The sequence below is a fragment of the Antechinus flavipes genome, chromosome 1 (assembly GCF_016432865.1).
Source record: "Antechinus flavipes isolate AdamAnt ecotype Samford, QLD, Australia chromosome 1, AdamAnt_v2, whole genome shotgun sequence".
Classification (NCBI taxonomy): domain Eukaryota; kingdom Metazoa; phylum Chordata; class Mammalia; order Dasyuromorphia; family Dasyuridae; genus Antechinus; species Antechinus flavipes.
The window spans coordinates 673303752-673326540 of NC_067398.1; the positions used below are offsets into that span (position 1 = coordinate 673303752).

The 22789-nt window shown below is 35.2% G+C and overlaps 1 protein-coding gene across 5 annotated transcripts in view; it reads left to right on the plus strand.

Annotated features, from left to right (window-relative positions):
- Positions 1-22789, plus strand: part of REXO1 (RNA exonuclease 1 homolog) — a 111440-nt gene that overhangs the window by 51705 nt on the left and 36946 nt on the right. For all 5 annotated transcript variants that reach the window (XM_051972264.1, XM_051972267.1, XM_051972266.1 and 2 more), the window contains exons 3-4: positions 13302-13403; positions 15420-15642. In XM_051972264.1, coding sequence (XP_051828224.1) covers positions 13302-13403; positions 15420-15642 — 325 coding nt within the window. The remainder of the gene's footprint in view (positions 1-13301; positions 13404-15419; positions 15643-22789) is intronic.

Here is a 22789-nt window from a genome sequence, read left to right on the forward strand (position 1 = left end):
TGTGGTGTGAGAGTGGAGTTAAGGAGAGATTTGAAGATTGGATATTTAGATCATGAGGATCATCTGCATAAAAGGAGGAGCTAAAAATGGTACTTACATAGAAATGATAATTAAATCCAAGTGGGAAGGGAAAGGAACAAGCTTTCTGTGTGCCATTCACTGTGCTAAGTACTTTACAAATATTATCTCATTTGATTCTCATAACTCTGGGAGGTAGATGGTATTTTTTTTTTTTTGAGGGGGGTAGAGATTTTTAAAATAGCTTTTTAAAAAAAGTTCAAGATACATGTAAAGAGGGGCAACTAGGTGGCACAGTGGATAGAGCACCAGTCTTGAAGTCAGGAGGACCCGAGTTCAAATCTGGCCTCAGACACTTAACACTTCCCAGCTGTATGACCCTGTGCAAGTCACTTAACCCCAATTGCCTCAGGAAAAAAAAAATGCATGTAAAGATAGTTTTCAACATTTACCCTTGCAAAACCTTTCTCTCTCCCTTTCCACTTCCTCCCTCCTCTAGATAGCAAGTAATCTAATATAGGTTAAACATGTGCAGTTCTTCTAAACATGTTTCCACATTCATCATGCTACACAAGAAAAATCAGATCAAAAAAGGAAAAAAATGAGAGAAAAAAACAAGCAAGCAAACAACAAAAAAGATGAAAATGCATTGATCCACATTCAGTCTCCATAGTTCTCTCTCTGAATGCGGTAAGCTCTTTCCAAGAATATTGGAATTGCCTTGAATCATTGTTAGAAGAGCCATCACAATTTATCATCACATAATATTGTTGTTGCTGTATACAATATTCTCTTGGTTCTGCTCACTTCACTTAGCATCAGTTCATGTAAATCTTCCAGATTTTCAGAAATTGGGCTGCTGATCATTTCTTATAGAACAATAATATTCCATGACATTCATTATACCATAACTTCTTCAGTCCTTCCCCAACTGATGGGTATCCACTCAATTTTCAGTTTCTTGCCACTGCAAAAAAGGGTGCTACAGATATTTTTTACACATGTTAGTCCTTTTCCCTTTTTTATGATCACTTTGGAATACAGAGCTAGTAGAAATACTGCTGGATCAAAGACACTACTGGACATAGCCTGATAGACCTTTGGGCATAATTGCAAAGTGCTTTTCAACATGGTTGGATCAATTCACAACTCTACCAACAATGTATTAGTAACTCAGTTTTCCTACATCCTCTCCAACATTTATCTTTTTCTCCGGTCATCTTAGCCAATCTGAGGGGTATATAGTGATAGCTCAGAATTATCTTAATTTGTATTCTCTAACAGTAATGATTTAGAGCATTTTTTAATAACTAGAAATGGCTTTAATTTCTTCATCTGAAAATTGTTCATATCCTTTGATTATTTATCAGTTGGGGAATGGCTTGTATTCTTATAAATTTGAGTTAGTTCTCTATATATTTTAAAAATGAGGTCTTTATCAGAAAACTGGCTAGAATTGTTTCCCAGCTTTCTGCTTCCCTTGTAATCTTGGCTGCATTAGTTTTGTTTGTATAAAACTTGTAAATTTAACATAATTAAAATTACTCATTTTATATTTCATAATGTTCTTTTAATTCTTTTTTGGGCATAATTTCTTCCTATCTCACAGATCTGAGAAGTAGACCATCCCTTATTTTCCTAATTTGCTTATAATATTACCCTTTCTGTATAAATCATGAGTACATTTTGACCATATCTTGGTATAGAGTATTAAGTGTTGGTCAGTACCTAGTTTCTGCCATGCTATTTTCTAGTTTTCTCAGCATTTTTTATCAAATAATGAGTTTTTATCCCAGAAGCTAGAGTCTTTGGATTTATCAAACATTAGATTACTATAGTCATTGAGTATGGTGAGCTCCACTGATTCACTACTTCTTAACCAGTACCAAATGGTTTTGATGACTGCTGCTTTAAATATAGCTTTAGGTTTGTTACAGCTAGGTCACCTTCTTTTGCATTTATTTTTCCTAGCTCTATAAAGTAATTTCTTGGTAGATTAATTGGTGTGGCACTGAATAAATAGATTAATTTAGGTAGAATTGTCATTTTCTTAGTATTAACTCAGCTTATTCATGAGCTTTTGATATTGTTCCAGTTGTTTATAACTAACTTTATTTGTGTGAAAAGTGTTTTGTAATTGTGTTCATATAGTTACTGGCTTTGTCTTGGCAGATAGATTCCCAAATATTTTATATTACCTACAGTTATTTTAAATTAGATTTCTCTTTCTATTTCTTGGTACTAGGTTTTATTGGTAGCATAGAAATGTTGATGATTTGTGCAGGTTTTTATTATAATCTGCAATTTGCTTAATTTGTTAATTGTTTGAGTATTTTTCAGTTAATGTTCTAAGATTTTCTAAGTATGCCATTATATCATATGCAAAGAGCGATAATTTTGTTTCCTTATTACCTATTCTTAATTCCTTCAATTTCTTTTTCTTCTCTTTTTGCTAAAACTAACATTTCTAATCCAATATTGAATATTAGTGGTGATAATGGGCAACCTTGTTTCACACCCTGGTATTACTAGGAATGCTTCTAGTTTATCCTCATTACATATAATCCTTGCTAGTTTTAAATAGATATTTACCATTTTAAAGAAAACTTCATTTATTCCTGTGCACTCTAGTGTTTTTAATAGCAATGAGTATTGTATTTTATCAAGTGCTTTTCCTGCATCTATTGATATAATCATGTTAGGTTTTTAATTGATTATGGTCAATTATGCTGATAATTTCCTTGATATTTTTTTATGTGACAAAAAAAGATTTATTTGAACAATCTATGATAAAATTATATAAAATAACCCATTTTCTTAAAGACATCTATAGTATCACCTGGGAATCAAATGTACAGATACTGCCTCCAATCCAGACAAAATAAATTACCACTCAGTGGGAAAGGGAAAGGGGAACAAACCAAACTGGAAACAAAGGTGTGAACTTGTGAATTCCTCCCCTCCAAAAAAAAAAAATTATACAACTATCATGGAGGAGAAGTGGGGTTGGAAACCGGAGAATCAATCAGTGGCAGAGCAAGTCAATGAGTGAGGAGAAATGGATATTGATCATTTATAAGGTACACAGACCACTCATGCATATAGCTGGCCCAAGACAGAGGGTAGAGCCGTCTCTCTCATTATATATACACCCAATGGCTGGGTCAGCAATAATGAAGTACTAGGCAGCAGAGAATGTGACTCCCCTCCCACAGGCATGCTTCTGTCTAGCCAGTCCTGCAGGGGACCACAGAGGAATATGAGTTTAGGCAAGCATACTCCAAGGATGCTGCCAAGGATAAATTTCCTTGATATTGAAGCAGCACTGCATTCCTAATATAAATCCCACTTGGTCATATTATATTATCCTGGTGATAAGTTGCTGTACTCTCTGTACTAATATTTTATTTAAGATTTTTGCATCAGTATTCATTAGAGACATTGGCCATAATTTTATTTCTCTGTTTTGGCTCTTCCTGGTGTAGGTATCAGGTATCTGAATTCATAAAAGGAATTTGGTAGGACTCCTTCCCTTATTTTTCCAAATAGTTTATATAGTATTGGAATTGTTCCTTAAATGTTTGGTAGAATTTCTTTGTAAATCCAGGTGCTGTTTTACAGTTGGGGAAATTGAGGAGTTAAGGGGGTCACACAACTAGTAAATATCTGAGGCAGGATTTGAATTCAGGTCTTCCTGAATTTAGGAATAGCATATAGGCCTAGAGCCCTATCCACTGGGCCACTAGCTGTCTCAAAGAACAGTAGTCCTGTTCTTTGAAACAGTTTGAGGAGTTGGTCTCATTTTTTGAATAAGAATGCTAAAGTTCAGAGAAAGAAAGGTGTCTTTGCCTTGGTTCTGATACTAACTAGTAAATTGAAAGGCCTTATATGTCTACCTTGTCTTGCTGTGTTCCAAGATGTTGGAAACAGACTCACAGAAAGAAGGATGGGGAGGGATTATAGAAGTCATCTAGTTCATTTATTTCCGTTTACAGAGAGAAATATAGGCCTGGGGAAGTAAAACAATATTCCCAAGGTCATTCACCTAGTAAGTATCAGAGGTAATTTTTTTGGCCTTTTGATGAATAGGTTTCTAGGCTTTTGTTTTTTCATTTAAAAAAATTTTTTTCCCCATGGTTACCATGGTATAATGGAAGGAGTTGCAAACTTAGAAGCAGGAAAGACATAGATTTGAATTCTTGATACTTAAGAGTTACTTGATTGAGCAATTCTTTCACTAGACAGTTTTGGGGAAAGTCAGATGTAGCTCCCTCTAACCTCTAAAACTTCCTAGGGAGGGAAACTTCCTGACTTTTTTTCTATTTCATTATCACTTGTGATCATTTCAACTTAATTTCTCCAGTAAAGCTGGTAGGCAAAGCCCCATAACTCCAGGGACAGCCCCATTGCAGGGTATTGTAGGCCAGAGATACACAGGTGTCCTTTGCTTTGTGTCACAGGATGCCTACTTAACAACTGAGCCTGTCATATTTGTGACTCTGGGAAATTCCATTGTAATTTCTGGAAGGAATGTTGGTTCTGAGAGGGAATGAGACTCATGTTGAAGAAGCTAATGAGTTTTGTTTTGTTTTTTTAAATATGCATTTAAAAGAAAAAGAAACAGAAATCTCGGTATCACAGGCTTCTCATTCTGATTGACTTCCCTTAGTTTATTCACATTGGGAAATTTAGGCAGGTTGTGACTTTCACAATTAATGAAATAGCAATAGCATAATGTAAGAAACAGCATATTGCTGAAGTCCTCTAAGGCAACTTGAAAAGTTGGACACTAGACTATTGGTCCTAGCTTGGACATGCTATACATATTTTTTCCCCACATTTTCAAAATTTGACATATGTAATGTTTCACACCTGGGGATCTCTCCCCATTGCCTCTATTTCTACAAAGTTATAGGAGCAGGTGGCTTCTTTGAGATTCCTTTTAGCTTTGACATTCTGTGCGTCCTTTTCTTCTCTGTGCCACATTTTCCCCATTTCTTGACACATTTAATTTCTAAGACTTGATCCATAATTTCTTTTCTTTTTAATTTTTTATTATAGCTTTTTATTTACTATATATATGCCTGGTTAATTTTTCAGCATCGATGCAAAGCAAAACCTTCTTTCCAACCTTTCCCCTCCTTCCCCCACCCCTTCCCCTAGATGGCAGGTAGACCAATATATGTTAAATATGTTAAAGTATATATTAAATACAATATATGTATATGTATCTATACAGTTATTTTGCTGCACATGAAAAAAATCAGACTTTGAAATAATGTAAAATTAACCTGAGAAGGAAGTCAAAAATGCAAGCGGACAAAAACAAAGGGAGTGGAAATGCTATGTTGTTGTTCACACTCATTTCCCAGAGTTCTTTCACTGGGCTCTCTTTCAGTTGGTTCTCTTCGTTATTAAACAAATAATTAGCAAATAAATAACAACTGATTTGGTTCATCTCATTGTTGAAGATGGCCATGTCCATCAGAATTGATCATCATATAGTATTGTTGTTGCCGTGTATAATGTATCCTGGTTCTGCTCATTTCACTCAGCATCAGTTCATGTAGATCTTTCCAAGCCTTTCTGAAATCCTCCTGCTGGTCATTTCTTACAGAACAATAATATTCCATAACATCCATATGCCACAATTTATTCATCCATTCTTCAATTGATGGGCATCCTTTCAATTTCCAGTTTCTAGCCACTACAAAGAGGGTACAAATATTTTTGCACATACAGGTCCTTTTCCCTTCTTTAAGATCTCTTTGGGATATAAGCCCAGTAGTAGCACTGCTGGATCAAAGGGATGCACAGTTTGATAACTTTCTGATCATAGTTCCAAATTGCTCTCCACAATGGCTGGATGCATTCACAATTCTACCAACAATGTATCAGTGTCCCAGTTCCCTTCCACATCCCTTCCAATATTCAGCATTATCTTTTCCTTTCATCCTAGCCAATCTGAGAGGTGTGTAGTGGTATCTCAGAGTTGTCTTAATTTGCATTTCTCTGATTAATAATGACTTGGAGCATCTTTTCAAATGGCTAGAAATAGTTTCCATTTCTTCATACTAATTTCCAATTTTCCCAGCAGTTTTTTATCAAATAGTGAATTCTTATCCCCAAAGCTGGGGTCTTTGGGTTTGTCAAACACTAGATTATTAAAGTTATTGACTATTTTGTCCTGTGAACCTAACCTATTCCACTGATCAACTAGTCTGTTTCTTAGCCAATACCAAATGGTTTTGGTGACTGCTGCTTTATAATATAGTTTTAAATCTGGTACAGCTAGGCCACCGTCATTTGATTTTTTTTTTTTTTTTCATTAGTTCCCTTGAAAATCTTGACCTTTTGTCCTTCCAGATGAATTTTGCTGTTATTTTTTCTAGGACATTAAAATAGTTTTTTCGGAGTCTGATTGGTATAGCACTAAATAAATAGATTAATTTAGGTAGTATTGTCATCTTTATTATATTTGCTCCACCTATCCAAGAGCACTTAATATTTTTCCAATTGTTTAGATCTGACTTTATTTGTGAGTAAAGTGTTTTGTAGTTTTGCTCATATAGTTCCTGATTTTCCCTTGGCAGATAGATTCCCAAATATTTTATACTATCAGCAATTACTTTAAATGGAATTTCTCTTTTGACACATAATTTCTAATCCCAGTTCTGACAACCTGGGTTTTAAGATTCCTCCCTGCTCTTATATCCTACTGTATATTCTAAGGGCCCTGAACCTCTGACATTCTATGGTAACATAGTAGATAAGCGTACTGAACTTGTTCAGAGATGGCTTAGACCTTTTCTAGCTGTGTGACATCTTAGCCTCAATTTGTTTATAAAAATGAGGATAACAACACCTATCAAGGCCTGTGATTTTATTGGCATAGGGAACTTAGGGATGAAGAAACTACCAATGAAGGCCTTTACTTTCTTTGCAACTTTGACTTTTAGAGTTGCCAAGAGCACTGAGAGGCTGACTTTCCTGAAGTTCTATTGACAATGTGAGGCAGGATTTGAAACCACAGCAATTCTTGGCTTCAACACCAGCTCTTTATCCACTATGAATGATACTCTACCTCTCTCTCTCTCTCCCTCTTCTCTCAGCACTTGTCACACACACACACACACACACACACACACACACACACACACTCTCTCTCTCTCTCTCTCTCTCTCTCTCTCTCTCTCTCATATATAAAATCTTAATAGCATATGCAAATACTATATAAGATTTGTAGCTATATAAGGAGATATTAAAATGATATTGTTCAGTTCTTTGTGACCCCATTGGGGTTTTCTTGGCATAGACACTAGAGTAGTTTGCCATTTTCTTCAACTCATTTTTTTTTTACAATAGCTTTTTATTTTCAAAATAAATACAAAGATAGTTTTCAACATTCTTGTGTTTCAAATTTTTCTCCCTTCCTCCCTTCACCACCTTCGCTAGACACCAACCCATCTAATATGTGTTAAACATATGCAATTACATATTCCACATTTATCATGCTGTACAAGAAAAATGAGAAGAAAAAAATCAAATAATAAAAAAAAGGTGAAAATGCTATGTTGTGATCCACACTCAGTTCCCACAGTCCTCTCTCTGGGTGTAGATGGCTCTCCATCACAAGTCTATTGGAATTGGCCTGAATCATCTCACTGTTGAGAAGAGCCACGTCCATCTGAACTGATCATCCTATAGTCTTGCTGTTGCTGTGAACAATGTTCTCCTGGTTTTGCTCATTTCACTTAACATCAGTTCTTGTAAGTCTCTCCAGGTCTCTCTGAAATCATCCTGCTGGTCGTTTCTTACAAAACAATAATATTCCACAATATTCCATAATTTATTCAGCCATTCTTCAATTGATGGGCATCCATTGATGGCATTCCAGTTTCCAGCCACTAAGAAAAGGGCTGCCCACAAACATTTTTGCACAAGTGGGTCCTTTTCCCTCCTTTAAGATCTCTTTAGGATATGAGCCTAGAAGAGACGCTGCTGGATCAAAGGGTATGCACAGTTTGATAGTCTTTTGATAGCCAAATTACGCTCTAGAATAGTTGGATTAGTAGATAACTCCACCAACAATGAATTAGTATCCCAGTTTTTTAACATCACCTTTAACATTTATCATCTTTTCCTGTTATCTTAGCCAGTTTGAGAGGAGGAAAGAGGTACCTTTACAGATAAAGAAACTGAACAGAAATAAGTGACTTGTCCAGGTCCACACAGTAAGTGCTTGAAGCTAGATTTGAACTCAGAAAGTTGTCTTCTTGACTCTAGATCCTGCACTGTTATTTACTGTGCCACTTAACTGCCTGTTGTATTATCACACTCTCATGGAAGCAAAAATTTTGTAACAAATATGTGGTTAGTTAAGCAAAATCAAATCAATTCCTGTATTGGCTATATCCAAAAAAAGATTTTATTCTGTAATTTGTCTGGAGTAGTGGGTACAGTTTAATTTGATGGTTCTCTGAAATCTTTTTAAATTATTGTATTGATTAGAGTTAACATTTTTTAGATTAATTTTTTTTTCAATTATCAAGAACATTTTATCACATTGATTATTAACTACAGTTACCTTCACCTTTTTACTTTTTATTACTCACTTTGTTTTGCTTTACTTTCTTTTCTTTTTTACCTTGAATTCTTCTAGTGAGTTATTTTCCAGGAATTTTCTTCTTTCAGATTGAAATTTCAGCTTACATTGGTGTCCTCTACCTCTTCTTTACATTCTCCCAAATTTCTCCTCCCCAGATTCTCTGGCTTTTTTCTCCCACCAATCTCTTTTAATCAACTTTATAGTTTCTTTCTTATACGGCTTATTCTTTTTCTACAACTTTCTCCCAAAGAAGCTGGTAGTAGGAAAAGGAAAGAGAAGCGAATAAACATTTATGTAATGCTTGCTATATGCCAGATTCTGAACTAGATGCTATGCAAACATCAAACAGTTGATCCTCACAATAACCTTGTAAGGCAGGTCTTGTTATGATCCCCATCTGTGTACTGTACGATCCCCATCTTACAGTTGAAGAAATGCAGGCAGAGATAAAGTGACATGTCCAGATTCAATAATTAGTGTTTGAAGCCATATTTCAGCTCTTTTTCTGATTCCTCTGTGCCTCCAGTTACCTGGGTGGGACTTAAAACAGGATCCTAGTCTTTAATTGTTTTTGTTAGAAGTTCCTGTGACTTAACTTTCTTGGAAGACTCTGGTCTGGTTAGCCTCTTCTTTCTTGAGCCTTTCCACCTGTTTAGCTCCTTTTGTATTTTTTTATTTTTTTCTCTTGTTCACCTCACTTGGTTAACATCTTGAAAGGTAGGTAACTTTTTCTTCTCCTTTGCAACTGTGTTCTTTTCCTTCTGCCCAACTTTTTTGGTTTCCTAGTCCTATTTATATTTGTCTATTCTGGTCAGTCATTTAATCAAGAAAGGATTTATTAAGTGCTAGGCCCTGTACCAAGGGCTTAGGATATTTAGAAAAGCAGAACATATATCAGATGGTTGCTGTTTTGGGGAAAAGAGGGAGAAGAATTTGGAACACGAAGTCTTATTATTTGGAAAAATAAATACTTTGAGGACCTCACTTTCTAATGGGGGAATACAATATAATAATGATATGCATGTGGGATACTTCCCTTTTCCTCTGTATTTCCCTTGTTTGTAAATTATGATGTCCATACCCAGAGTTAATGGGGTTACTTTCCTTCTCTTTTTCTATGTTTGTGTACATATTTATGTATATACATACATATACACCTTGTTTGTAGCTAGTTATTTACATGTTGTGACCCCCATTAATAACATATCCTTAATGGCAGATGTAGTGGGGTTTTTTTGTTGTTGTGGTTGTTGTTGTTTTTTTTTTTTTTTTTTTTTTTTTTTTTTTTTTTGCCTTTTTTTTGGTATCCCCTGTTGTTAGCACTGTTCTTGGCACTGCTAAATCAATAAATGCATGTGTGGACTGATTGTTAGAATGGCACTGGTTAGAGACCAGGAAAGGCTCCCTGTGAAAGGTCATATTTGAGCTGAGCATTAAAGCCACAGAGTGTGTGTGTGTGTGTGTGTGTGTGTGTAGTGGTGATGGAGAAAGTCAGTGATATCTTCTAGGAGCAATAGAAGTAAGCCTATGTTGTTCAAGTCTTTCTACCAATCTTCTCTTTAATTTTTCTCTTTGCTCCCTCTCAAATTTTTCCTACCTCAGGCATGTTCTGTTCCTCTGTATTATTTCATCCTGGACCTTCTCTTTTTCTTCTAAATTATTTTCACCTCAGAGATATCAGCAACTGTGAATTTACTTTATCTCTATGCAGACAATTCTCAGGTCTATTTTTCTAGCCCTACCTAGTAAGAGAAGCAGGGATAAGTGATAGGAGATAAGGTGGTAGGTGGGTAAAAAAAATATACGACTAAGGACAGGATAGAAAAAGAACAAAAGTAAATACAGGGGAGAAAATAGGATGGGGGGAAATACAGAGCTGGTAATCATAACTGTTAATGTGAATGGGATGAACTCTCCCATGAAACGGAAGCAAATAGAGTGGATTAAAAAATAGAATCCTACAATATGTTGTTTACAAGAAACATGCTTGACACAGAGGCACATACAGAGTAAAGGTAAAAGGCTGGAACAGAATTTAATATGCTTTAGCTGAAGTAAAAAAGCAGGGGTAGCCATCCTGTTCTCAGATAAAGCAAAAGTAAAAATAGATCTTATTAAAAGAGATAAGGAGAGAGAATATATCTTGATAAAGGGTACCATAAATAATGCAGTTGTAATGATACTAAATGTATATGCACCAAGTGGTAGAGCAGCCAAATTTCTAGAGATTTTAAGCCAGTTACAAGAAGAAATAGACAGCAGAAATGCCCCTTCTCTCATCTGACACTCCCACCACCCTGATGAAGCCCTAAGCTTCTTCTACCTGGATTACTCCATTAGCAAGCTTGGTGGCCTTCCTGTCTCAAATTTTTCCCCACTATATTCTGCTCTCTGTTCAACCACTGAAATTCAAGTCCAACCTTGTTACTCTCCCCTACTCTATAAACTCTAGTGGTTCTCTGTTGCCTCCAGAATCATATATGAAAACCTTTGTTTGACTTTTAAAACCCTTCATGGCCTAGCCTCTTCTATCTTTTTAGTTTTATTACCCCTTATTTTCCATGTATTCTGTGGTCTGGCACCACTGCCTTCTAAAGCTTATTGGATGACTGCCCTATGTACATGCCCCTGTTCCTTAGCCACAACTCTCCCATATTGTTTCCACCTATTAAAATGTAAGATGCTTGAGGGCAGGGATTATTTCTTTTGTATCTGTATCCCCAGCTTTAGCCTGGCATACAATTTAGTGTTTTTATTTTCTGTTTATTAAATGTTTTTCATTTTTAAAATGTGCATTTTTTAAAAAGAGGGGTTTGGCCAAGATTAGAAGGGAAGTAGAAAATTGGGGAAAAATTTTTACATCAAAGGCTCTGATAAAGACCTCATTTCTAAAATATGTAGAGAATTAACTTAAATTTATAAGAATACAAGCCTTTCTCCAATTGATAAATGATCAAAGTATACGAACAGACAATTTTTAGAAGAAGAAATTAAACCCGTTTCTAGTCATATAAAAAAATGCTCTAAATCACTTGATTAGAGAAATGCAAATTAAGATAATTCTGAGGTACCGTATCATTCAGATTGGCTTCGATGACAGAAAAAGATAATGATAAATATTGAAAAGGATGTGGGAAAACTGGGACACTATACATTGTTGGTAGAGTTGTGAACTGATTCAGCCGAGAACAATATGGAACTATATGAAAAGGGCCATAAAACTGCATACTTTGATCCAGCAGTATCTCTACTGGGCCTGTATCCCAAAGAGTTCATAAAGGAGGGGAAAGGATCCACTGTGCAAAAATATTCATAGCAGCTCGTGCTGGCGCTCTCTCTCTCTTTCCTGTTTGCCTTTCTGTCTCTGTCTCTCTCCATTTGTCTCTTGCTTTCTCCCTTCCTCTCCCCTTCCTCTCCCCTCCTCCCCCCCCTCCTCCCAATACTCTCTCTGTCTCTGTCTCTCTTTTTGCTGAGACATTTAGGCTTAAGTGACTTGCCCAGGATCACACACCCAGGAAGTATTTAGTGTCTGAAGCTAGATTTGAATTCAGATCCTCCTGATTGCAGGGCTGGTTCTCTAACTACTGTGCCACCTAGCTGCCCCATGTAGCAGCTCTTTTTTGTAGTGGCAAGAAATTGGAAACTGAGAGAATGTTGGAGAATGAATAAGTTATTGTATGTGAATGCTAAGGAATATTTTTGTTCTGTAAGACACGATTAGCAGAATGATTTCAGAAAGACCTAGAGAGACATACATGAACGGATTTTGAGTGAAGTGAGTAGAACTAAGAGAATATTGTACACAGCAACAAGATTATATGATGATCAATTCTGATGGACAAGGCTCTTTTTAACAATGAGGTAGATGATTCAGGTCAGTTCCAATGGTCTTGTGATGGAAAGAGCCATCTGCACTCAGAGAAAGACTGGAAACTGAGTATGAATCATAACATAGTATTTTCACTTTTTTTGCTATTTGCTTGCATTTTGTTTTCTTTGGTTTTTTTTTCCCTTGTTGATCTTATTTTTCTTGTGCAGCATGGTAAATGTGGAAATATGTATAGAAGAATTGCACATGTTTAACTTATATTGGATTACTTGCTGTCTAGGGGAGAAGGTGGAAGGAAAGGAGGGAAAACAATTTGAAACACAAGATTTTGCAAGGGTTGTCGAATGTTGTTGACTACTACCTTTGCATGTATTTTGAAGATGAAAAGCTGGTATTAAAATTTTTTTAAAAAGAAAGAGGAATTTGGAAGGAAAGAGGAGGAAAAATATACATAGTAGCATTGGATAGCAAACAGATGAACATTTCTATTTCAGTTTCATTTTGCGATCCCATAAAAGAAAGGAGATGGTAATGTTACCTCATAAGGTAGTAAAAACACTAGTCTGGATCTCAGAAGTCCGAAGTCCTAATTGTAGCTCTCCAGTGATTTCTATTCTCCTCCTATATAAAAATGAGCGTGTTTGATTCAGTGATGTCTCTTTCAAACACATTCCTTTTCAGACTTTCAATATTCTGAGGGCCCTTGTAGCTCCATCATTCTGTTTTTTAAAAGTTACTTGTAATACTGACGGTCTGTGTTCTATGTTATATGGCCCTTTTCCAGCTCTATCCTGTGATAGCTAAAATTGGGTTCTCTTAGGAAACTTGACCCTTTTTGTGTTCCAGCCATCCAAAGAAGAGAAGATTGAGGGAAAGTCAGAGGACAGTTTGACTACATTGTTTCCAGGCCAGAAGAGGAGGATTTCCCATCTCTCCAAGCAAGGAAATGTAAGGATCCTTTATCTCAAATTAGGCATGTCAGCACTGGGGGTCAGGGGAAGGAAGGGAGGTAAGTGCACAGCAATGGAACGATAAGAAAGATGTTCCTTTAGAAATTCCACTCTTTGTAAACAGTTAGACAGTTTCCCAGGGAGAAGGCAGCATAATGCTATGGCTGAGCATGTCAGCTAAATCATTTGTTCATTTATAGTCATTACTTGTGCTATGTATGCCTCAGAATCCCAAGAGGTTGAAGGCTTCTTAGTCCAAACTATGTCTACATTGAGAAGGGGCTTACTCATCTATTTTGGCTCCTTTTTTTAAAAAAAAAACAAACATTAATCAGCAAGCATATATTAAGTGGGTGCTGTGTGCTGGGCACTGCGTTAAGCACCAAATAAAAGGAACTGAAATTCTGAGAAGTAGCAGAATTGGGATTTAGAGCCAGGTCTTTTGGCTTTAAATTTAAGAAATTTAATGGAAAATGGAAAATTAGCCATTTTCCTTTTTCCCAAGTCATTAGCCTAACTTCATTTAGGAGGAAATTGTATTTCAAGAGCACTGTACCATTATAGTCTTTCTTTTTTCCCTGCCTCTCTCCTGTTTTCCTTAGGTCAGAGCTCATCACTTCTAAATTTAATCATTCAATCACTTAATCACTCACTGGGCAAGGATATACTAAGTGCCTGCTAACTACTGATTAACAACAGTTGCTACTTTCAAAGGCTTTCAGTCATGAATGACATCTTGATGAAAGAGAGAATTTTGTGTAGAGACAAATAGAAAAATATAGAAAATCTTTACTCTGGTCCCTTATCAGCTCTTTGAACTAGGGCAAATCATTTCTCTGTGCTTCAATTTCCTTAATTGTACGAAAAAGAAAAGAGAGCTGAATTTGGAATCAGAGGAGTTGGGTTCAAATCCTGGACTTGTTTACCTCTGTATGATCTTTAGCAACTCACTTTTCCTTTCTGGGTCTCAGTTTTCTCATGTGTAAAAAGGAGGAAGTTGCTTTAGATCCATTTTTTAGTACCCCTTCCAACTGACAGCCTAAGAGAATTCTGCCTACCTCTGGATTTTTAGTAAGATCATGTGGAGATAATATATTTAACAGGTTGCGTAGGCCTAGCCCAAGCTTGTGTGGTTCATCGTTTAGATTCTGATGACTTAGAATGAGTGTAAATAGCAGTTGTTTTCTGTTTTGACCAAAAACTTTGGGGGTCTTCCCTCCTAAATTGATAATGATGAATTGGGTCATTTGTTTTGGTCTCAGTTCTTATTTAACTATTAGTCATTGAATGAGTATGGCTTCAGAGACGTAGGAAAGACTTTAATTTAGAAAGGCCCAAGTCACCCAGTGCATGTTGGGCCAAAATTATTTGCCCTGACTTTTGTCTTACAACTGGAGAAGAGAGCAAGGCTAATGACTTTGAGAAGCTCTCATTCAAATCTAATTCAAGGGTGGCTCTATACATCATCACATTTGTGGTGTCATTGGTTCTCAAGTATTATTACTAGACTTTAAAATAAGGACATTCTTTTCATTGATGAAATCAAGCCCCTCCCCTATTTTAAAGTTGTCAATCTGCTGCTTGGGCCTGGACTATAAATAAGCTACCTTGTAGTTGGAGTTTTTCTCTTGACTGTTCCATGACACTTTTTCTGTTTTAACTCTTTTTCATCTGAGCCCCCTGAAATTTGCCCCAAACCATCATTGATTTTTTTTTTTTTAATTTGGATTAAAAAGAAAAAAGTCTAAAGTAACTTGGAACTAAGTTGCTTTCTTTTTTTTCCTCATAAACTTGAACCATGCTCCAGCTTGTTTTTGTTTAGTAGGCCCTGATTTCTCATTCCTTGGAAATGGGGTATTTTTACTACCTCTCCCATGATTTTAGCTACCCTTATATGGTTTCCTGGCTTCTAGACTGCTATAGATTGCCTGTCATGGGTTTGGTGCAGGGGGACAAGAGACTGTCATACTCTGGAACAATAGGATTCTCCACTGAAAGTTATCTGATCCAACAGGCTGAAGTCCCAAGCAAGCCAGTCATTCGGCCCTATCGCCCACCCACTGCTCAGGAGGCCTGCTACCGACGAACCCAGCTTGCCCAGAAACAGGCCTCAGACATTCTTGCAGGAAGACTGGCAACCCAGAAGCATTCTGTGTCTCTTCCTGAGGAGAAGAGGAGAATTGCCCATGTGCCCAATCCCCGCATGGCCACAGCACTGGCAGCAGCAGCCAATTCAAGTAAGTCAATAGTGAGTTCTGTTTATCTTTTTGTTTCTCTAAGATGTACTGATAGGATTTGGGATAAGTGGATTGGTCCTCATTTTCTATGCCATCTCTGTCCTTAATTCATTATAACTCAGTACATGTCATTTTAATCATTTAGTATATGGTCAGTCTATAAACATTAACTGCCTACTGAATGCTAGGCACTGTGCTAAGTGCTGAGGGTTCAAAGACTGTCAAAAATAGTCTTTGATGGTCTTTGCTCTCAAGTGGCTCATAGGAAGAAACAGTTATGTATTAACAGGGTAATATGTGTTAAATTGCAAGTCGTCAATAGAGGGAAGCCATTAGTAATAAGAGTAATTAGGAAAGGCTTCTTGTAGAAGATGAGAGAATTTGAAAGGAAATGGGGAAAGATAGGAGGTAGAAATGAGGAAGGAGAACATTTCAGACCGGGAAAGCAAACAGGGAAAATGCTCAGAGAAAGAGATGGAAGGCCTTGTTTGAGGAATAGTCAGGAGACTAGCGTTACTGAGTTGTACAATATGTGTGGAGTGTGAAATTTAAGGAGATTGAGAGAAGACAGGTTATACAAGGGCTTTTTTAACCAAGTTTAAATACATACACACACACACACACACACACATCTTCCAAATATTTTTCTCCCTTTGCCTCCTCCCTGAGGTCACATTGAGAAGGCAAGAAACTCTATATTCATTATACATATGAAATCATACAAAGCTTATTGACACATGTATCATGTTGTGGGTTAGGAAAAGCAAGAAAAATAAAGTTTTTTAAAAAATAAAAGTAAGGAATTGTCCCTTAGTGCAGCAGAAGCTTCAAGGTAGTTCACATATTTATCTTTGTTTTCCATTCTCTTTTCATTGTTGAAATGGTGAATGATTAGTTGGTACATAATGTTCTTTCTTTCACTAGAAGTTAGATTACTAAAGTAATATTGTAGTGCTAACTGCATAAAACTTTTGGAGAAAAGAACAAAATAGATATATTTAAAGGAAATTTGAAGTTGAAGCATCTGCTTACAGATTTGATTCAGAAATCCTGTCATTTTCTGTCATGGACCTTTCCTAAAAGGACCCCTTCTCAGGACGTTTTTTAAAATGCATAAATTAAAAACACATATAACTTCAAAGGAAGCCAATTAAAAAATTTTTTAAAAAATTATGTTCACAGACTCACCAAACTGTTTTAGAGGATATCAGTTAATATTGTTAAAATCTTCAAAAACTGTTTGTCAGTGTAAGCTTGAAAAATAGGATTTACAACGTATAAAAAAGGTAAAATTTAACAATGTTAAATTAATAAAATATATTTTCTTAGGAAAAAAGTTTTCAATCTCAGATTACATTAATTCTCTCTGTAGAGAATGGATAACATTTTTCATCATGAATCCTTTGGAATTGTCTTGAATCATATTGTTCAGAGTAATCAAGATGATAGTTGATCATCTTTACAATATTGCTATTACTGTGTACAATGTTCTTCTTTTCATTTTTCACTTTTCAGTTCATATGAGTCTTCCCAGGTTTTTCTGAAGCTATCTCCTTCTGTCATTCTCTATAACATAATAGTATTCTGTCACAATCATCTACTGCAACTAGTTCAGTCATTACACAAAGCTTACCACTGGAATAGTTCTTTCTTTTTAAAGAAAACAGCATTTAACTCAATCAGAAGTATAAGCAAAGTTTAGGGAGATGCAGGATTGTGATTCAGTAAGAAGGCAGATAAAAATTCACTTTTAGGCTATGCCCTTAAGGTTGTTTATGGGCAGAGAGCTATGGTGCTACTCAGTGCTGATGGAGCCATGTTGATTAGTGAGAAAGGCATGATCCTGGAGGGATAAGCTGAACACTTCCATCAACTGATGCTGAATCCATTCATCATATACCTCAGGTTGAAGTCAAGCTCTCTCCAGCCAAAATTCCAACTGAAAAATAAAGGTAGAAGAAAACTTTGGAAAAGAAATGAAAGTTATGAAAGAGAATTATGAAAAAAGCTAACAGCTTGGAAAAATAGGATTGGGCAAAAAAATCTACTACAGAAAATACCTTAAAAAGTAGTCTTAGCCAAATGAAAAAGGAGATATAAAGGTAACTAAAGAAAATAATTTCTTAAAAATTAGAATTGAGGGGCTGTTACATGGTGCAATGGATAGAGCACCAACCCTGAAGTCGACAGAACCTGAGTTCAAATCTGGCTTCAGATACTTAAAACACTGCCTAGCTGTTTGATCCTGGGCAAAGTCACTTAACCCCAATTGCCTCAACAACAAAAAAAAAAAATTAGAATTGAGCAAGTGGAAGTTACTCATCCTATGAGAAATCAAGAATCAAAATTTAAAGATGGAGAAAATAGAAGAAAATGTAATAAAATATCTCACTAGAAAAACAGCTGACCTGAAAAATAGGTCTGGGAGAAATAATTTAAGAATTAAGTTTACCTGAAAGCCATGACTAAAAAAAAGAACCTGAACAGTATATTTCAAGAAATTATCAAAGAAAAACTGCACGGGATATCCTGGAATCAGAGGTAAAATACTCATTGAAATATTCTACTAATCATCTTCTGAAAGAAATCCCAAAATAAAAACTAAGTAATATTGTTGTAACCAAATTTCAAAGTCATCAGGTTAAGGAGAAAATACTGCAAAGCAGCCAGAAAGAAACAATTCAGATATCAAGGAGCCACAATCAGGCTTGTGATTTAGAGGATTTAGCAGTTTCTAAATTTAGACCCTGGAGTAGAGGGGCTTACACTAATAACTCTTGATAAAAAAAAAAAAAAATGAACTAAGAAATAAGCCCATCATAGAAACTTACTATGGGAACAGAGAAGATTGGGGTTCATCTTCAGAGGAGGATATTAAAGTTAAAAAAAAGTTCTACCCCAAAGAATAATGTAAAATAGCTTCTTGGTCAGAGAAAATTTATAGAAGAACTTAAAAATAATTTAGAAATCAGAGAGACATTGAAGAACTAAAAAAAAAACTAAAAACTACCCAAGAAAAACAAGAAGATTATGAGAAAACAGTTTACTAGAAAAAGGAGATAGAGGCTCAATGATGAAAATAATTCTTTGAAAATTAGAATTGGACAAGGGGGAAGGCAGTGAATCTATGAGAGACCAAAAAAACAAAACAAAAACAAAAAAACCCAAAACAGATTATAAAGAATGAAAAAGTAAAACAGAATGTGAAACATTGTTTAAAAAAAAAGAAAACAGATCTGGAGAACAAATCAAGAAGAGAAAATAAAAGAATAATTAGACTGCCTGGAAGTTGTGACCAAAAAAAGAAGGTTGATACAATAATCCAAGAAATAATTGAATAAAATAAAATTGTCCTGGAGTGAAGGGGAAAGTAAAAATCCACCAATCACCACTTCAGTGAGATCCTTTATGGAAAACACATAGAAGTGGTATTGCCAAATTTTGAAATCTCCATTAAAGAGAAAATTTTGCAAGAAATAAGAAAAAAACAATTCAAATATGCTGGAGCTACAGTTAGAACTGTACAGGACTTATTAGCAATCACAATAAAAGACCACAAGTACTAGAATCATATCTAATGACAATCAAAAGTACTAGCCTACAGGCAAAAATATCATCCAGCAAAATTATCTATAATATTGAATGAGGAAAAAAATGGATATTCAATGATTGAACTTGTAGATTTTCAGAACTTTCTATCAGCCAAATCCAAACTTAAAAAAAAATTATATATAAGAACCAGTGTCAAAGATCAATTTCAAGGAACTCAAAATAGACAAAAAAATTTTTTTAAACATGGGAAATATATGCCATATGTTTAAGATTGACATCCACGATAGGATAGGTCAAAATAAAAAAGATGTGGGGTGGAGTTAAGGTAAAAATAATAATGTTAATGAGATACAGAGGAAGAACAGTCACAGACATTAGAAGGAGGAGGAGGGCTTATAATTCTGAAAACCTGCTTATATTGGGAAAGGATTAAATAGGCAACTGCATATATACCATGAAGGGTATAACACCCTTCAATGGGGAAACAAAGAAAAGAAATTAATAAAATATAAGAACAATGAATGGGTCAAGCAACAGATTATGGAAATAATTTCACCAAAGAGGACTTATTATAATAATAATAAGTCAACATGCCAAAATTATTTATAGAACGCAGCCAAAGCAATACTTAGGGAAAATTTTATATCTCTAAAAGCTCACATCAGTAAAATAAAGAGCAGATTAGTGAATTGGGCCTGCAACTAAAAAAGCTTAGAAAAAGAACAAATTAAAAGTCCTTAGTTAAAAACCAAGTTAAAAATACTGAGAACTAATAAATAAAACTAGGAGCTGTTTTTTTTTGGGGGGGTGAAGAAAACAGAATAAAATAAATAACCTTTAGTTAATTTGGTTTTAAAAAAAAGAAAATAGAAAACTAAATCACTGGTATAAAAAATGAAAAGGGTAAATTTACCACCAGTGATGAGGAAATTAAAGCAATAATTAGGAGCTTTTTGCTCAAGTTTGTGCCAACAAATTTTACAATCTTAAGTGAATTGGGTGAATATTTACAAAAATGTAAGTTGCCCAGATTAATGAAAGAAGAAATAAAATGCTTAAATAATCCCATTTTAGACAAAGAAATTGGACAAGCCATCAATAAACGCCTGAAGATAAAAAATTTCTGGGTCTAGATGGCTTTATAAGTGAATTCTACCAAACATTTAGTGAAAATTTTGATTACATTATGTTAAAAGGTTTTTGTGCAAAACTAATACAACCACAATTAGAAGCAAAGCAGAAAGCTAGTAAGTAATTTTTAATCCCCGGTATTTTTTATTTTATTTATTTGTAGCTGAGGCAATTGGGGTTAAGTGACTTACCCAAAGTCACACAGCTAGGAAGTGGTGTATCTGAGGTGAGATTTGAACTTAGGTCCTCCTGATTTCAGGGCTGGTGTTCTGTCCACCACACCACCTAGCTACCCCTACAGCAGGTATTTCTGATATAGTCTGAGGCTTTCTCAAATATATGGCGAATTGAGTCAGATTTATAAAAATACAAGTCATTCCCCAATTGATAGTCAAAGAAAATATGAGCACTGTTTTCAGATGAAGAAATTAAAGTCATGTATAGTCTTATGAAAAATGCTCTAAATCACTACTGAGTACAGATAATACAGAGAAATCTGAAAAGATGTACATGAACTGAGCAGAAACAGAAGAACATTATACGTAGAAATAGCATTGTGTGATGATCAGCTATGATAGACTTAGCTCTTCTCAGCAATAAAGTGATCCAAGACAGCTTTAAGATTAATTATGGAAAATGCTATGCACATCCAGAGAAGAAATTTATGGAGTCTGAATGTAGATTAGAAGCATACTTTTTTCATTTCTTTATTGCTGTTGTTGTTTGTAGTTTTCCCCTTTTGTTCTGTTGCTTCTTTCACAATATGACCAATGTGGAAATACGTTTAACATGGATTGTACATATATAACCTATATCAGATTGCTTGCTATCTTGGAGGGAGAGACAAAAATTTGGAACTCAAAAATTTTTTTTTAATAACTCTTTATTGACAGAACCCATGCCAAGTTAATTTTTTACAGCATTATCCCTTGCACTCACTTCTGTTCCAATTTTTTCCCTTCCTCTCTCCACCCCCTCCCCCAGATGGCAAGCAGTCCTTTACATGTTGAATAGGTTACAGTATATCCTAGATACAATATATGTGTGCAGAACCGAACAGTTCTCTTATTGCACAGGGAGAATTGGATTCAGAAGGTATAAATAACCCGGGAAGAAAAACAAAAATGCAAGCAGTTTATAGTCATTTCCCAGTGTTCTTTCTTTGGGTGTAGCTGCTTCTGTCCATCCTTGATCAATTGAAACTGAATTAGCTCTCTTTATCGAAGAGATCCTCTTCCATCAGAATACATCCACAAACAGTATCGTTGTTGAGGTATATACTGATCTTCTGATTCTGCTCATTTCATTCACCATCGGTTCATGTAAGTCTCACCAATCCTCTTTGTATTCATCCTGCTGGTCATTTCTTATAGAACAATAATATTCCATAACGTTCATATACCACAATTTACTCAACCATTCTCCAATTGATGGGCATCCATTCATTTTCCAGCTTCTAGCCACTACAAACAGGGCTGCTACAAACATTTTGGCACATACAGGTCCCTTTCCCTTCTTTAGTATCTCTTTGGGGTATAAGCTCAGTAGAAACACTGCTGGATCAAAGGGTATGCATGGAACTCAAAATATTTCGAAAAATGAATGTTAAAAACAATCTTTACGTGTAATTGGAAAAAAATAAAATACTAGCAAATATAAATTTTTTTGCATCAGTATTCATCAAGGAAATTGGTCTCTAGTTGTCTTTCTCTGTTTTTAGTCTCCCTGGTTTAGGAAACAGAACTATATTTGTGTCACAGAAGGAAGTTGGTAGTACTATTTTAGCTATTTAATAGAATATTTTATTTTTCCCCAATTATATAATAAAAGCAAAATTTTTAACTTTTTTTTCCTTTTTAAAGTTTTGAGTTTTAAATTCTCTTCTCATCCTTCCTTGAGATGGTAAGCAATCACTTATAGGTTGTACATATACAATTATGTAAAAACACTTCTATATTATTAATTTTGTGCAAGATGTGAATATAAAAAAATTTAAGAAAGTAAAAAAATAGAGTGCATCAATCAATATTCAGACAATTCTTTATTCTTTTGAATAGTTTATATTGTCTTTCAAATGTTTAGTAGAATTCACTTTTAAAAATCCATCTGGACTTGGAATTTTTCCCTTAAGAAGCTCATTTTTAACATGTTCAGTTGCTTTTTTTTTTTCCCCTGAGGCAATTGAGGTTAAGTAACTTGTTTAGGGTCACACAGCTAAAAGTATTAAGTGTCTGAGGCTGGATTTGAACTCAGGTCCTCTAGACTTAAGGGTTGGTGCTCCATCCACCACTGCACCAGTTAGCTGCCATTCCTTTTTTTTCTTAAGAGAGTTATTTATGTATTTTATCTCTTCTCTTAATCTGGACAAGTTGCATTTTTATTTATTATTTCTCTATTTTGTTTAGATTGTCAGTTTTCTTTCTTTCTTTCTTTCTTTTAATAATTATAACTTTTTATTGACAGA